The sequence below is a fragment of the Rattus norvegicus genome, chromosome 4 (assembly GCF_036323735.1).
Source record: "Rattus norvegicus strain BN/NHsdMcwi chromosome 4, GRCr8, whole genome shotgun sequence".
NCBI lineage: Eukaryota > Metazoa > Chordata > Mammalia > Rodentia > Muridae > Rattus > Rattus norvegicus.
This window is the reverse complement of record NC_086022.1, coordinates 153,252,370-153,270,166: the sequence shown is the minus strand read 5'-3', so window position 1 is coordinate 153,270,166 and position 17,797 is coordinate 153,252,370. Positions and strand designations below refer to the sequence as shown.

General features: G+C 42.5%; 1 protein-coding gene across 2 annotated transcripts in view; it reads left to right on the top strand.

Moving 5' to 3' along the window:
* Positions 1-2,729: 2,729 nt before the first annotated feature.
* Positions 2,730-17,797, top strand: part of Bms1 (BMS1 ribosome biogenesis factor) — a 36,967-nt gene continuing 21,899 nt past the window's right edge. Inside the window, exons 1-11 of one of the 2 annotated variants that reach the window (XM_039107867.2) lie at positions 2,730-2,886; positions 5,946-6,154; positions 7,014-7,204; positions 8,181-8,260; positions 9,056-9,244; positions 9,714-9,856; positions 10,724-10,845; positions 11,130-11,323; positions 14,406-14,545; positions 16,653-17,404; positions 17,610-17,711. In XM_039107867.2, coding sequence (XP_038963795.1) covers positions 5,979-6,154; positions 7,014-7,204; positions 8,181-8,260; positions 9,056-9,244; positions 9,714-9,856; positions 10,724-10,845; positions 11,130-11,323; positions 14,406-14,545; positions 16,653-17,404; positions 17,610-17,711 — 2,089 coding nt within the window. In that variant the 5' untranslated portion in view covers positions 2,730-2,886; positions 5,946-5,978. The remainder of the gene's footprint in view (positions 2,887-5,945; positions 6,155-7,013; positions 7,205-8,180; positions 8,261-9,055; positions 9,245-9,713; positions 9,857-10,723; positions 10,846-11,129; positions 11,324-14,405; positions 14,546-16,652; positions 17,405-17,609; positions 17,712-17,797) is intronic. The other variant, NM_001100751.2, reaches the window with a different exon arrangement.

Genomic DNA, 17,797 nt, shown 5'->3' with positions numbered 1-17,797 from the left:
GGTCCAGACGGGTTTAGTGCAGAATTCTATCAAACCTTCATAGAAGACCTCATACCAATATTATCCAAACTATTCCACAAAATTGAAACAGATGGATCACTCCCGAATTCCTTCTACGAAGCCACAATTACTCTTATACCTAAACCACACAAAGGCTTTATGAAATTCGTAGGCAAATGGTTGGAACTGGAAAATATCATCCTGAGTGAGCTAACCCAACCACAGAAAGACATACATGGTATGCACTCACTGATAAGTGGCTTTTAGCCCAAATGCTTGAATTACCCTAGATGCCTAGAACAAATGAAACTCAAGACGGATGATCAAAATGTGAATGCTTCACTCCTTCTCTAAAAGGGGAACAAGAATACCCTTGGCAGGGAAGAGAGAGGCAAAGATTAAAACAGAGACTGAAGGAACACCCATTCAGAGCCTGCCCCACATGTGGCCCATACATATACAGGCACCCAATTAGACAAGATGGATGAAGCAAAGAAGTGCAGACCGACAGGAGCCGGATGTAGATCGCTCCTGAGAGACACAGCCAGAATACAGCAAATACAGAGGCAAATGCCAGCAGCAAACCACTGAACTGAGAATAGGACCCCCGTTGAAGGAATCAGAGAAAGAACTGGAAGAGCTTGAAGGGGCTCAAGACCCCATATGTACAACAATGCCAAGCAACCAGAGCTTCCAGGGACTAAGCCACTACCTAAAGACTATACATGGACTGACCCTGGACTCTGACCTCATAGGTAGCAATGAATAGCCTAGTAAGAGCATCAGTGGAAGGGGAAGCCCTGGGTCCTGCTAAGACTGAACCCCCAGTGAACTAGACTGTTGGGGGGAGGGCGGCAATGGGGGGAGGGTTGGGAGGGGAACACCCATAAGGAAGGGGAGGGGGGAGGGGGATGTTTGCCCGAAAACCAAAGAATTATTATTAAGTATTAAATAAATTAAAAAAAAGAAACCTAAAAACTTTAAAGATTCTAAACGGTTTCAAAAATTACCTCTTGAATAGCTACGGGAAGAGCTGCTTTATATGTCTATGATCTTATAGATCTTCTAAAATCTAAAGTTTAAAATGCATTGCCATGCTGTCAAACATCCCTTTTAGATGTTTATTGATAACTACATTATGATCATTTTTAGTACAAATAATAAATGGTCCCAAGCATTTTATATCCCAAGTAGTTCATTGTAATGAATGGACTAAATATAGATCACTGTGAAAGTCCCGATAGAATGGTATACACAATGCAATTGATTAGACTGAATAAAGAAAAAAAGAAATTAAAGGAGAACGTGACTTTTCCTAAGGGGTTTGGGTTTTTATTATAGATATAAGGGAGAGCATAGTCAGAGGCATCTGGAAGGGTCCAGATGAAACACTGGCAGACTAACCAGGTTGTGTTTCGTGTGGGAAGAGAGGAACCAGGAACTAAGAGTCCAGAGCAAGCTAGGAGACTTAAGAGACCAAGGGGCCAGCTTAGCCGAAACGGCTAGTTTATATACGTAAGAAAAGCCCATCCCAGGGCTGCAGAGTTTAGCTAGGGGGATCTCTGCCAGCCAGGATGATCCTGTTCCAGGTTGGGACTGAGGGAGGTTTGATTTGTTCAATAGGCACTCCATTAGTCATTTGTACTCCGTTTGAAATCTTACACCCCAATCCTTTTGTTGATGGTAAAGGGCAATGTAGTCTTTTCTATAACTACTTCCTGCAGAAATTGGGGTGTTGTTCTGGAATAGGTAGAAAGGCTACTATGATAGTCGCTGGAAAGGTAGTCAAAGGACGGGGAGAGAGAAATAGGAGGGCCAACCTCACAGACTATAAATGGCCAAACCTTTGATTTTGTTTCATAATTTCCATATGAACCTTTACAGCTGTTTTGTGTTGGTGTGCTATTAAAAGGTACAAAATGGGGGAGTTTGAGGCAACCTGAACTCGTGCTCTTGGCTCATTAAGGTGAGAGCTGTGTTTTGCATGAACATGTTATTTTGTGGAATCCTGAATCCGTATTTCCAGGCCGCAGTCACTCATATTTGGCGCAAGAAAACAAACTTATTCTCCTTGAGATGAAAACTCAGTTTGGAGTCCAGCATAGCTGTGGCAAATAACTGGGACTGGCGGGGGGTGGGGTAGGGGAAGGGGGTTGAGGACTTTTCCTCAGGCGGGACTGGACTGAGTCCTGGGAACGCGAGGCTGAACACACAGACACAAGACAGACATACAAACAAGCACACAAAATGGCAAGCTAAGACTTGAGAAAAAGTTCTCTCCAGGAGCACCCTGCCCCTAGCTCGTCGGTCCCGTTATAAGAGGGCAGTAGAGAATTGAAAAACGTAAGGACAGCTCTGGCAGCCAAAGCCCGTTGGACTGTAGCCGGTGGGGCGACGGGATTCAGAGCTTTCAAGTTGGGACTGGGGATGACTTAGGCGCCCTTCCAGCGTTCCTCTGGTACTTAAATACGCAGGCCAGAGCACACCGCCGCGTGGACCCTCTGAAGACAGGTCCTGCTGGCTGAGAGGCCGATTCTAGAATGTCTAGGGCAGGTTCCCCGGAGGGACTCGATTGAGAGTACAGTCCAGGCGAAACCTGAAAGTGCGCCTGCGCAACTCTCAGCCAACCGAGTGCTTACTTCCGGCTTTCCACTAAAAGTCGTCCGTCTACAGGGTTTTTTCTCTCTCTCCTGCTTCTCGTTTCCCTCCGACGGGTACAAGCGAAGGACAATTTCCGTTTCCGTTGTCGTGCTTGCGTGCTTGAGCGGTTGCTGCTGTGAACCTGAGTGCTTTCGCGAGCCCCGTGGGTGCCGTCAGTCGGATTCCCGGTGAGTTCGGTCCTTTGCCTCCTGACGGGCTGCTCCCAAGCTGCGTCTGGGCTGGAAGGCAAGTTTCCCATCCGCCGGAGAGGTGCTCCGGGGAGTGCGGAGGGAGTTGGTTCGTGCAGTGCCAGATTCTGAGAAGGTGTAGCGAGGATCGGGTCACTCCAGCCGGCAGGGTCTTACCCAGCTATGCTGCGAGTCCCAGGAAAAAAATGGGAGCGCACTGGGATGGGGGAAATGCGCTTCCTCCAGTTGCTGCGAGACGAGTCGGTCCAGCACTGTTCTGATGTTTTAAACTTTCATGTTTTGTTTTCGTTTAAATTATAAAGCCACTTCAACCTGAGCTGTCTGGTATAGGTAGGCACTAGCCACATGCGACGGTTTAAGTTTAAAATTAATTAAAAACTTAAGATTGTTTTCAGTTTCCCAAGGTACGCTTGAAATTCCCTGTAACCACGTGTAGTTAACAAGGCTACTGTATTGAGAACCGCAGATAGAATATATTTCTGTCATCACAAAAATGAATACTGCCTAAAACATAATAAAAAGGATAGTGTTGGTGCTGGTAACTCTAATACTTTATGGCGTAAGAAAGAGAAGTGAATCTGAAGATGGTGGCTAAACATTTTCCATCTCTATTTGGAGAACAAATACATCAGTACTTATAAACAAGTCTATTAAATTACTGCCCCCCCCATGTTGCCCCGATTATAATATATTCCCACCATCGAGAAGGAAGCTTTATATTTGTAAAATATATTTGACAGTTTCTTAAAACACCAAAAATCCCAGAAAACCTTTGCAAACATTTGCACATTATGTACACGGTGCCTGTAAAACTCATTAGTAATTTTGGTTTACACCCAATTTTTTTTTAAGCATTTGAAATATAATGCTCTTATAGTTTGTCAATATTCTGATTTTTTTTTTTTTTTCGGAGCTGGGGACCGAACCCAGGGCCTTGCGCTTCCTAGGTAAGCGCTCTACCACTGAGCTAAATCCCCAGCCCCTAATATTCTGATTTTTTATTATGTCTTTTTCTTGGGCTTTGATGTATCTTTGGGTTAATGTTGATAAGGCAAATATGAAATATTGTACTTTTGGGTGTATAACTCCTTTGGAGATGCTAATAATAAATTAAGGATAGATGACCCAGGTAAACCTTGGGAGCACCAATCTCCTTTCCTACCTGAACTCTCCTTTTCTAGGAATGAGGACTTCTACTCATGGTCAGACAAGACACATTGAGATTTGAATTAAGCTAGCAGAAAAACAAAGCACAGCCTAGAGTTTAAATTTTAGCAATAAACTGGGGATTCTTAGAATACTCATATGGCTTGAACTATCCTGGTTTACCATGGCATTAAACTGTGGATTCTGCTCTCTACATGAAAAACAGATTGTAACCCTTTGCTTATAGCCATTTGCCACATTGTCTAAACCATCTGGCTTTATGGAAGTCAAATTTACCAAACACAAAATGAACTCTTCTAAGTGTGTGTGTGTGTGTGTGTGTGTGTGTGTGTGTGTGTATACAATGTATACACTGAAATTTAAAATCTGGTGCTATATCAAAGCAGGTTAAATTATCTTAACATCTTTGAATGGTATCAGATTTTTCTGATCACTATACTGGTATCATTGATGGAAATTTGATAAACAATTAATTCCATTTCTATTTCCTGGAAATAAATGCTGGAAAATATATCAGGTAAAGCCGACTTCAACTTTCTTATTTCCAGAAATCACAGCCTTCGTTCCCATCACTGTAAAGATTTTACTAGGATTTACTTAACGTTACTAAGTATAACTTACATCATGAGTAATTCCCAGGGGACAGAAGACAAAGGAAAACTAAAAATATCCATAATGAACATATTTTGTTAACTGTCTCTAAAATTACTCTCTACAAATCATGCATGAACCTTAGATTTCAAATGCTACCCACAAAAGTTTTTAATTCCCAGTCCTATAAAAAGGACAGTCACTATTCTGTTTTCAAGGCACTGACGAGAAGAATGTACTCTCTGTCTTAGTTAGGGTTTTACTGCTATGAACAGACACCATGGCCAAGGCAACTCTTATAAGGACAGCATTTGATTGGCTGTCTTACAGGTTCAGAGGTTCAATTCATTATCATCAAGGTGGGAGCATGGCAGCATCTAGGTAGGCATGGTGTAGGGAGAAACTGAGCATGCTACATCTTGTTCCTAAGGCAAACAAAAGAAGACTGGCTTCCAGGGAGCTAGGATGAGTATCTTAAAGCGCGTGCCCACACTAACACACTTCTCTAACAAAGCCACTCCTATTTCAACAAATCTACTGCATGTGCCAAGCATATTAAACAATCATACTACTGTGTTTTAAACTCACTTTTTTTTTCTGATTGAAAGTTGTTCTTTAATCTCTGCAGTCAGTTACAATGCAGTGAGGCATGTGTAAACTTCCACCAACACCCCGAAAATAAACTGCACATTTAAACTGACTCAGCCGAACAGCTTATTCCCTTAAATTTTTAAAATTTAATTAAAGCTATTGAACTCACTTCTAATCCTTGTATCTCGGCAGTGTAGGTATCGTTTGCTCTTTTTGTGTCTAAAAGCACGCTGAAACCTTTGACGTTGGCAGATATGCTTCCGAGTCTATGACTGTAACATACACACTTCCGTGCACACATAGGAATATGTTTCAATGATGTGACAAAATACATAAGTTTAAGAGTGCCTATAAAATTGCACACATACTTAAGGTACCAAAATATTTTTTTAATTAAGAATATTCTCAAGGCTTTAGTGTTTGCTGGTAACTCACAGTGACTTGCATAAGCCATAGGATCTAAAGGAACCCTTTTTATTCTTTTCTACTGTTTACTTTTAAAATTCTAGTCAGGTGAAAACAACTGCAGATATTGCCTTAGAAGTAAAGAACAGGTGGTTTTCACTACTAAAAGTTGCTGCATATGTAATATTTTATGTTTAGGAAATGGGCTTTCCAAAAGTGATAGTGACCAAAACAAAAATCAGTATTTGTGTTTCATTAATCAAGATATAAAATGTAATTAAAGGAACATATTTTACATGAGAAAAATATATTCCCACCATTGTGCCACCCTGTTCCATGTAGGTGAGACTTATTTGTAGTTGATAAATAGCCACCATGGAGGCCACGGATCACAAGAAACACAGGAAGAAGCACAGTGGGCCTAAAGCTGAGAAGAAAAAGAAAAGGCACCTGCAGGATCTACAGCTTGGAGATGAGGAGGATGCCCGGAAGAGAAACCCCAAAGCTTTTGCCGTGCAGTCTGCTGTGCGCATGGCGCGGTCCTTTCACAGGTATGTTTTACCTGGGGTTAGTGGGTCTTTCATTAAGTACTAGGAGCCTCTGTCAGATGACATTTCCCTTGTGAGTCTAATTCAGGTCTGAAGGACGTAGGTGCCATCGTAGGCAAGCCATATGACTTTTCCTAACATGTCAGAACTCTGCCAAAGAAGCACTTTCTCTCTAACGTCTGCCCTGTGCCTTTTTTCTTTTTTCTTCTGTTTCCTTCCTTCCTTCTTTCCTTCCTTCCTTCCTTCCTTCCTTCCTTCCTTCCTTCCCTTCTTTCTTGTCCAAGAGGAAAAAGAATTTATAAAATTTAGATCACAGAAAAATCTCCTAAACTTTAAATATCTCCATGACAATAAAAGTGGTGGTGGTTCCCTGCCCCGCCCCCCCATCTTTCATTTAATGTAAAATACTAAAGTAGCTGTATTAGGGAGATACTGATATATAACCAGCCGTTTCCTTTAAACATTCCCTAACTGAATTCTTTCAACGGCATGAAGAAGTTAGGAATTATTCTCATGTGAATAAGGAAACAGACTCAGGGCACAAGTTCAACAGCCAGTTGATAGAACATTTACTTTCCCAGACCTCAACTTGTGTTATAACATTGTCACTAGGTTGCCTCTTAAACATTAAAGCCAAATCAGTCTCATTTATGATGTGTTTGATTATTAACTATTTTTTAGTTGTCTATTTTATCTTTACTGAAGAATAAGTTTTGGGTGAGGAGGGGGTAGAATTTGACCTGTTAAATTAAAGTTAATTGTATCCCTGTATTGTCTGTTCTGTATACCATCTGTACTTAAAATGATCTTTTGTGTTTTGGAAGTAAACTGACTGTTTTGTTTTATTTTTGTAAACAAACAGGACTCAGGACCTAAAGACGAAAAGGCATCATATTCCAGTGGTTGACCGAACTCCACTGGAGCCCCCACCAATAGTGGTAGTGGTGATGGGCCCTCCAAAAGTTGGAAAGAGTACCTTGATACGGTGCCTGATTCGGAATTTTACCAGACAGAAGTTGAGTGAGATCAGAGGCCCTGTGACAATTGTGTCAGGTAGGGAGTGCTGCCATAGAGTGGTGTGACAAATGAGGGATTACTGTTTGCCCAAACAGAAATTATAACACTGATATTATTACATCCGATTACCATATGTTTGCTTTCACTGAATGGCCTGTAACTTCAAAGGTAACTTCTTACACATACCAGTGTTGATGTGCACCTCCTCAGTCTGACCACTTGGTCAGCTTTGCCAAGTGTGCTTCTTGGAAGGCTTAGGATTGGGTCCAGTAATTGTGAGCACGTTTAGTTAACAATAAGTGAATTCCCATATACCGCACACATCTGCTTTCCTTCTCAAAGCTACTCTTAGGAGAATTTGTGTGCTTTTCTTTGTTTTTGTATTTGAGCCAGGGTCTCTCTATGTAGGTCTGGTTCTCCTGGAACTTGGTATATAGACCAGGCTGAACTTGAACTCACAGAGAGTCTTTGGCTCCAGAGTTCTGGGATTAGAATTAGTGTTCTTCAGTGAGAAAATGAATTCTCCAAATGGTAATGATAGAAACTGAAGGGCCTTGTTAAAGAAGTGATGGCATAGGACATTTCTTTGGGATGTCCTTGATGACACTGTCTTTACAGTTATAGTACAGGAGTTTTCGACTGTTCCAGGAACATACCGTTATGTTAGGTTTGATGATGTTTTTAGCATTGAGAGTATAGGAAACTGATGCAGACAAAGAGAGTGGCCTGTAGCTCAGCAGGATCATGGTCATTGATTATAAACTCTGTACTGTTTTAATATCTTTATCTGGGTGCAATTGGTGTATTTTAAAATTAAGGAGAAACCTATGCAAGGTAACCAGGATGGAATTGATACAGTTTGACAGTTGCGGCCATAAAAATGTTACATTTCTTTTAAAGGTATATGGTGTTTTTTACTGGATACAGGTAAAAACCATGAGTATTATAGAGTTAATGGATAGAGCATTTTCAAGATTTTAAAAAGTAAAAGTTTCATCCCTGTCCTTAACAGGTAAAAAGCGCAGACTTACCATTATTGAGTGTGGGTGTGACATCAACGTAATGATTGACCTAGCTAAAGTAGCAGATCTGGTAAGTCAGTAAGGGTGGCCGGGGTCCCAGTGGAGAGTGTGCAATGCGATGGGTTATTTATCCATTTGCAGGGACAGACTTGTGATTATTAAGGCAAGAAAGATAGAGTAGAAGTGGTTGAAATTATGGTAACCATTGATATTATCAAAGAAATGGAATTTGCCTGATGGACGCAGTCTAAAACCTGAAGAAAAGCAAAGGATGAGGAAATACAGGACAAGATTAGTATATATGTGTGCATACACTCACACACACACACACACACACATACACACACACACACGTTTGAGATGTACTTATTTTATGTATATGGTTTGCTAGCATGTGAGTCTGCACCGTGTGCATGTGTGGTACCTGCAGAGGTGAGAAGAGGGTATTGTGCTCATTCAACTGGAGTTATAGATGTTTGTAAGCTGCCATCTAGGTGCTGGGAATTGAACCTGGGTCTTCTGCAAGAACAAATGTTCTGACTGTTGAGCCATTTCTCTGGCCATATTAACCTACACTGATATATACCTAACCTATATATATTTAAATTTGGGAGTTATTTAAGTGTTACTCTTAGGACAATGAAGAATGAGCTTGCTAAGCCTTGTGTTTTTAAAATGACTAAAATACTTAAAATTTTGTGATTTTGAAAACATGAATATTAATGGAGATGCCTTTGTGACATTCTTTTGAATATTTAAGAAAACAAGTGAGTGGCATGATGTGACCATTGGCCATAATTTGCTGACTCTTGGTCTGGGTGGAGTATTTTGATCACTTCTGTGAGAAATTGTGTTCTGTTTTTAGGTGCTAATGCTTATAGATGCCAGCTTTGGCTTTGAAATGGAGACATTTGAGTTTCTAAACATTTGTCAAGTACATGGCTTTCCTAAAATTATGGGAGTTCTCACCCACTTGGACTCCTTCAAGCACAACAAGCAACTTAAGAAGACAAAGAAGCGCTTAAAGCATAGATTCTGGACAGAAGTCTACCCGGTAGGAAGGGAATTATTGCTGGTCCTCTCACTTGAAAGTAGCGAGAATGAAGAGCTCTTCATGAACTCTCGAGAGTTTTCCTGTGTGTGTGTTTCTAGCCCGTGTCCCGTTTCCTCTGCATGGGCTTTGTATCTTGTTTGCTTCTGTGCACATACAATGTATGCTATTGATCGTGGTTTGATGCAGTGCTTCGGAAGTTAAAGACCAGGACCTATCATTTCTCCTTTTCGTACTGCCATGGCCTGTTGGTCACAAAATCCTTTCTCTGCCCAGGGACCTCAATGCCTTTTCCATGTATGCCAGTGTTTAACTGAGAGACGTTTGTTTGCTTTGTGAGGCTCTCACGTGACAAGTCCTGAGGAAGGCAGCCAGCTTTGGAAACACAGACAGCTTCTAATGACCTTGCTTCTTATGGTATTGACATAGGTTTAATCGACATTCATCCTTACTTTTTTTTTTTTACGTTTAGGGTGCCAAGCTGTTCTACCTTTCTGGAATGGTTCATGGAGAGTATCAGAACCAAGAGATTCACAACCTGGGCAGATTTATCACAGTTATGAAGTTTCGGCCTCTCACATGGCAAACTTCTCATCCTTACATCCTGGCAGACAGGTAAATGACAAGTGTGAATTTCTTTTCTTCCCAGTCTCTGTGTTCCTTTTTACCGTTCTTAAGGTTTAGGAGTGGAGTGAATGATTATGATTTACAGAGTTCACGGTACAGCTCAGTGCATAGAGGACTTGCACAAGCCCCTGGCTAAGTTCTAGCATTGTTCTTTTGTTTTGTTTTTCCTTTTCTTTATTGTTTCATTTGTTTTTTTCCAGACAGGGTTTCTCTGTGTAGCCCTGGCTGTCCTGGAACTCGCTCTATAACCAGGCTGACCTTGAACTCAGGGATCCACCTACCTCTGCTTCCTGAGTGCTGGGCTTTAAGGCATTGTCACTACTACTTGGCTTTTTTTTCTTCTCTTTTTAACAAAACAGCACAATAGCTTCCATGTTGGGGCATTGATGATGGTGTCCTTGTGCCTAGGTCCAGTCACTCAGCACCCATCTTATTTGTTTTTTTCTTCATGCCTTCTCACTGTGGAGTGCCCTTCCTTAGAGGAATCCAAGCTAACCCAAGGCCTCATCCAGCAGACTAATCTTGACTCTTCCCTAAAGAGTTTTTCTAAGCACATTCTCTGCTTTTCTGTGACCCAGTGAGGGCATCATCTCCCTTAGAAGTGCCCTGTGGCTTGCATCACGTGGACCCAGGTGAAGCAGTTGTGCTTTTGATGCTTGTTTTCTGGTGTGGACCATGCGTCCTTGTTCCTGTGTTTTCTAGTTTTCTGAATGATGCGCTTAAGGAGCAAGACTTGGTTTTGTGGCTTGAGATTAAATTCTGGGCCTCATGTGCTGGCCAGTGTTGAACCACCGAGCTGTGCTCTCAGTCTGTGGACGTTTCTTCCTGCCGTGCGATCGTGTTTTATTTTTCCAGGATGGAAGATTTGACAAACCCTGAGGATATCCGCACAAACATCAAGTGTGACCGGAAGGTGTCTCTTTATGGTTATTTACGAGGAGCCTACCTGAAGACTAACAGCCAGATCCACATGCCAGGTACTGTGTACTGTGCAGCACTCGGTGTCTGTCACCCTCGTGGAACACTGAGCCATTACCAAACATGACAGGGCCTTATTCTGGAGTTTTTACACCCTGGGCATCATCTGCCAACAGTGTTGAGTGAATGCCGTATTATCTAGCTAGCAAGGCCACCACTTAGTGGTGCCTTTTCTGTGCCCTAGCTCAAGCCTTCAAATGCAGGCATTTTTTCCCCAATAATTGACACTGTTTTTTGAATGCTTGACTCCTTGTCAAGTTGCTGCCTGGGTTCTGTCTTCCAGGTGTAGGAGATTTTGTCGCCAGCGATGTCAGTTTTCTCCCAGACCCCTGTGCCCTTCCGGAACAGCAAAAGAAGCGCTGTTTGAATGAGAAGGAAAAGCTGGTTTATGCACCTCTCTCTGGGGTTGGGGGTGTGCTCTATGACAAAGATGCTGTCTATGTTGACCTGGGTGGCAGCCATGGCTTCCAGACAGTGGTAAGAAGTGTAACCTTCTGAATTAGTCTCTACACATCTTTTCTTATCAAATATCATGTTCATATTCTCCTTACTGAAGCTTTTTTCTTTTAATCCAAGTTTGTGATGAAACAGCTGATTATAAAGGTGGTTTCTTTCCATTGTACCAGGAGAAATAAAAATACCGCCTTTCACACTCTTCAGATGGGAAGTTCACAGTTGTTGGCACCACTGCCAGCACAGTGCCTGTCAGTGCTCGTCTCCTAGGAGACCGCAGTGCCCGCTAGGTCTACCATGCTCCTTTAGTCAGTCAGTCTGTCTGTCTCTGTCTCTGTCTCTGTCTCTCTCTGTCTCTTTCTTTCTTTGAGACATGTTCTCTCTATATAGCCCTGGCTGGTGTGTCTTTGTCTGTGTCTGTGTGTGTGCCTGTGTGAGTGTGTGTGAGTGTGAGTATGTGAGAGTGTGTGTGAGTATGTGTGCCTGTGTGTGTGTGTGTGTGTGTGTGTGTGTGTGTGTGTGTGTGTAAGTGATTGGTGGTATTTTTATTCTTAATTTACGACTTACAAAAATCAAAATTAATTAAATCACATTTCCTCTTCCCCTTTCCTCAAACCCTTTCCATTTCCCCTTACCTAAATATGTGGCCTCTTTTTCTTTGATTATTATTGTTGCTTATAAATATATTCTCATGTGTAAATATATACATGTAAATATAACTGAGTCCATTTGATTGTATTTGTATTTGAGTTTAGGGCTGACCACTTTGTATGGGATAATTAGGGGACTCATCCCTAGGTAAGACTTAACTCTTTCTCCCTCAGCAGTCATTAGTTGCCTGTAGTTCTTTGTGTACTGGTGGGATGTGCACTCCCCTCCCCCGAACCCCACTTTTGTGTGTCTACTGGTGGTGTCATTGCTCAGGTCTTGATTAGGCAGCCATATTGTTGAGGTTTCAGGGCTGTAGCTTCCCTGTCATTCCTAGGAAACAGAACCTTACCCACAGAACTCCTGGTACTCAGGCTCTTAAAGTCTTTTTGCACCCTCTTCTTTGAGTTGTATTGTAAATATATCTGTTGGGACTGGACTCCCTCCCCACCATCTGTTGATCTATTGAACTGGCATTGTGGGTGGTTATAGCTTTCTATAATGGTCTCCCTTTGGTATAAAGAGAGGCTCCTTTGATGAGGTGTGATAGCTACCCTTATATGTGGGGATAAGGATATGTTTTAGAATGCAGTTGATAGTCTTGCTGGTCTAGTGAAGTGGTAGTGCTAAGGCCTCTAAGATCCATGACTCTTAGCCCCCAGTTAGTTAGCTTGCCAGTACCAAGCATGGCTTCCCTCCAGTTGGTCAGGCCTTAAGTCCAGTTAGGCAGCTGTTGGTTATTGCCCAGATATGAGTGCTCACTGCTTCCTTCCTTTGTTTGCCTAGTGTTGTCTGGTGCTATGAAATCCAGATCTCAGGAACAAACTTTCAGGTTGGATCCAGTTTGAATCCTCCGAATTCTGTGTCCTAAGTATGCAGTATCTTTGGCAATAGGGACCTGCTACCTCTGAGAAGCAACCAAGGGCAACAGCAATGGCCTGTATTGTTGTGGGAGTCACTCGGACTCCCCTGACCAACCAACCACTCATGTGGAAATTTTTCATCCTGGGTATTGGGGTTTTGTTAGATATTCTGTGACTTTTGTGAAGAATAGGGTCAGATTAAGTGGCATACTTCATCTAAGATCTTTAATCGTGTATGTGTGTTTAAGATATCTATACATGTACTTTTATGTATTATGAATAATTTTAGGTAGATTTAAAATAGTGATTTCTTGAGGCTTTATTAAACATCCTTTGTTATTTATCCTCCTTTTTCTGTTGAACTTCCCTAGGTAGGAGCCAGGTGTGTGTAAGAAGTTTGAGATACTCTTCTTGTTTTGCAGTACTTATTTGATATTTTTATGTATGCGTAGATTATATAAACTGTGATCTGTCACCCCAGTTACCTTCTCTTCCTTACTCCTAGTGGACACGTATGTGCACATGATGGGTTTGCTGCTCTCACATTTGCTTCCCTCCCTCATAGCCACTCTCCTTCCTGGCCATTTTTTATAGTGATCCACTGAGTTTAATTGGGGTTATTTGCATGAGAGTAGGTTTGGAGTTATTTGTGACCTAGACTACAGAAGTTAAGAGCACTACCAGAGGATCTGGGACCTTCCCAGCACCCACGTTGTGACTTACAGCACTCCAGTCCAGGGAGATTGGCGCTCTCTTCTGTTCTGCAGGCCTGAAAGTATGAAAGTGGTACACGGTGAGAATGTGCAGGCAAAACACCCTTACTTGTTAAAACAAACCAAAGATTCCCCCCTCAGTAGCCATTACCTGCCATTTGCTCCTCCAGGAGGGATGGAGCCTCAAGAACCTTGCCACATCCTTAGTGAGAATGTCGACAGCTCCACCTTGTGTAGAAGAGCACAGCTGTGTGGGAACCACGTGCAGAAGAGGGGTACACCGCATCACTCCTGTCCTCCGGTTCTTTCTACCCTGTATCCCACAGTGTTCCCAGAGTCTTGGGAGACATAGGGACTTTAGGTTTTTGTTAGTTTTTTGAAATGTAATCTTACTGAGTTAAAGTAGTTTTTGCCTACAGTGTTGAGACCTGGTGTTTTCCCAGCTACGTGCTTAGGTTGGATTGATGTATTGCATGAGCTTGAGAAGCATTTGCATTGTTGGGGTCAACTTTAGGCTTTGTCATGAGAATTTTCTTTCCTCTTTCTTAAGACAGTGAGAAAGGTTTTTAGACCTATAAGATAATTTTTTTAAATTTACTTTTTATGTCTGTGTGTCTGTTTGTATGTATGTATGGATGCATGTGCGTGTGTTCAGGTGGCCACAAAGGCAGAGATGTCAGGTCCAGATGGTGCTGGGGTTCCTGCTGGCTGTGAACTTCTGGTGTGGGTGCTGTGCTGGAAACTGAATTCTCAGGCCTTCTGCCTGAGCAGTATGCAGTTGTAACTGCTGAGCTGTCGTTAGCCTGTGGTGAGAATGATGAAACCAGTATGTTTCCAGTGTCCTTGCTGTCCTCACATGCACATTTTTCCTGGCTTTGACAGGAGGAAGCAGGCCCTACACATGAACTGGTCCAGAGCCTCATCTCCACCCATGCCAGTATCGATGCTAAGATGGCTTCAAGCAGAGTGACACTTTTCTCTGACTCCAGACCTCTGGGGTCAGAAGACGTCGACAGTCAAGGGTAAGTCCACCATTTTGCCAAGCTTGTTTGTTTGTTTGTTTTAACCCTGTGTGCGCGCCTGCACATTAACGCAGATGGTTAGGGTTGGTTCTCTATCTACCATGTCGGTTCCAGGACTCAAACTCAGAAAGTCAGGCTTGGCAGCAAGTGCTTTTACCCGGTGACATATGGTACCGGCTCTTTTCCTACCTAATCTTTAATTTTAAAAAGTTAAAGTAAAAATTATATTACCTACCGTTCTACTGTTACAGATTTTATTTTGATGGGATTTGACAGAACTTTTGGTTTATTGTGAATATTCATGTGTTTCTTGACAGTTTTTTATTTATATAACATTATATAATAATACTTTTAGTAAAAGACAAGACTTGTTTTTAACAGAAGTATAAAGAGTAATGTTCAAATCCTATTCAAACTTTTCTATTGATTGCTTTTAATTTTCTAGGAGACCACTTAGATATCTTTCAGTGACTGAGATTCTAGAGTAGTGTCTAGATGTTTATTCAGGGTCTGTCCAAAGGCACGTGCCTTGTCTCTGAAAGTGTTTCATACTTATTTTTTATTACCGTGGCCGGTGTCTACTGACACAGCTCATCTTTCAGCCTGGACTGGGAGCGTGTAGACTTGGGTACCATTACACTCAGTGGGTGCTTGCTGAACATTGACTTCTGTTCTAACTCATGCCTCATAACCAATCTGAAAATGATAAACTGTGTACAGGATAGCTTAGTATAATACGCATTATTGCTTAGCATGGTAATATGAAAGATTAAAGAGCACATTTAAGGGTCACTATTCCCAGGGCTTGAGAGACGGCTCACTGGTTAAGAGCACTTCCTACTTCTGCAGAGGACTTGGGTTCAGTGCTCACTGCCCGGCTGTTGCCTCACAAATGCCTATAACTCCAGTTCCAGGGTCTCGTGACCTCCAGCAGCCTTGGCCACGTACATGCTCACGATATACATAAACTCTGTAGGCACACACAAACATATACATAACAAATAACCTAAAATTTAAATATTGTGAGCATTTTCTTTGTCTATGCATTTTTTATGTAGTTATTGTTTTGTTGTGCTTCTGACTAGGGACTGTCTTGTGGTATACTTTAGATTTTTATAATTGATGGCTTCACTGTTTTATATGTAAGACTACATTGGATAGCTTTGTTTTGTTTTAATTTTATCTCATAGCTTTAGCATCTCAATGATTCTGTACCAGTTACCTGAACCCAGGTCTTCGGTAAGATCACTGAGTGCTCCGGACTGCTGAGGCATCTCCTCAGCCCGTACCTTACTCTACAAACTCAGCAACACACAGAGGTCGAATCAGCGACCCACAGAGTTGCTCTGAACTCTGGTCAGCTACTTTCTCTAACAAAGGCCTTTTCTCCCTGCTTGATTTTCTCCCTGCACGACTGACTGGACTTTGGTTTTGTTTTATGTTTTACCTTCCCATTGCTTCCATTTTTCTCTGATGCCTACGTTGTCCCAGGTTTGACCCTCAGTGATGAGTCTCCTGTGTCTTCTAGGCACATCCTAGTCTGTGCAAATGAGCATAGTATTTTCTGACACAACAGGGTGACCCAAGCTTACATTGTCCTTTAGACCTGGAATCAGTTTTGAAGATGTACTAAATACTAACTTCCCTTTTGAATACTTTTCCTAAAATAGAAATTGTTTTATTTCTTAAAGAATCTCCATGTTCTCTCTATTAACTGCTTTGCAAGTGTGTCATTAGGGAGCTATGAGTTTGCTTATTAATTATTTAAGTACTTGTCATCAATTTTCTGTGCCGTCGTTTTGGAACTCTGATGGTTCTGTTTTCTTTAGTAAATGCTGAGGAATGAACACAGGACTCTGCGCAGACCAGGCCAGAGTTCTGCCAGCAAACTCTGACTCTAATCCTTTTTTTCTTTAAATTTCTATTCGGGGACAGGGTCTCACTAGGTTACTGTGTCTTAAGTCACATCAAGTCTTAACTTATCCTGAGCCCAGGCAGGACTAGAACCTTGAACCCTCCTGTCTTAGCCTCCCAGTTCTTTGCATAGTGCACTGACCTTAGCTACGTACTTCTCAGTTTGAATTGGTTTTTATTTATTGAAATGTAGGCTGTGGATGCCAAAGGAGGAAAAGCAGGTGGACGTGGAAACGGGCCGAGTGCGTCGGAAAGCCGTTTTTGGAGACACGGAAGAAGAGTCTGGAGATGACGATAGTGAAGGAGATGAAGATGAAATGTCGGACGATGACGGGATGGAAAATGGCTCTAGTGATGATGAGGTGGAAGAGGAAGAAGGTGCTAAAAGCAGCAGCTGTAAATACACAACTGTTAGGGGACACAAACGACCAAAACTTGAGGAGCAGGAAGAAGACAGTGAGGCAGATTTGCCGGCGTTTGCTGATAGCGATGATGATCTTGAGAGAAGCTCTGGGGGAGAGGAGGAGGCAGAGGAAGCAGATGAAAGCAGTGCTGACGGTGCCTCCACAGGAGAGAGGGACACTGGGGAAGCCAGCTCTGTTGGAGGAGCTCGTGGGGCAAGACCGCCAGCAGCTCACCAGTGGGGGCCCCATCCGGATGGACAGAAGCCTTCCCCAGTGAGAAAAGCAGCCCTCACCACTTCTGATTCTGGTCACTGTACAGCCGAAGAGGCATTTCCATCTGAAGATGAGTCTGAGGAATCTGAACTCAGTTCAGAGGAAGAAGACTCAGAACACAAAGAGGTTGGGGGAACAAATCCTCAGCAGCACAGAGGACAGAAACCCGAGTCAGAGAACGTGGGTGATGAGACCAGCGACATTGAAAATTTACTCAAAGAGGAAGAAGATCACAAGGAGGAAAATAGCAGCTCTGTAGAAACGTCAGGTAATTCCTCCAGAGGGCCAGGTGTCCTTGGACTGAGTATACATTTGGGACTCAGACGATTGTTATTAACAGGACTTTTACATTTTTGCATCTGCTCTTTGGGTTTGGTGACTACTGAACTGTCATGAGCATGTTTGAGATTGGGTGAGCTCTGGGGTTTGAGGCGGGGGCAGTGAGCATTTGTAACCAGGTGTTGGTTCTTCAGGTGCCCTCAAGTGGAAGGAAGACCTCTCCAGGAAAGCAGCGGAAGCGTTTCTGAGGCAGCAGCAAGCAGCTCCGAATCTTCGAAAGCTGATTTATGGGACAGGTAAAGGACTGGTTTAGAGCTCAAAAGGGTTTAGGTACTTAGAGTATTTTCTGAAAAGGAAGAGAGGGCATTGACATGAAGATTGG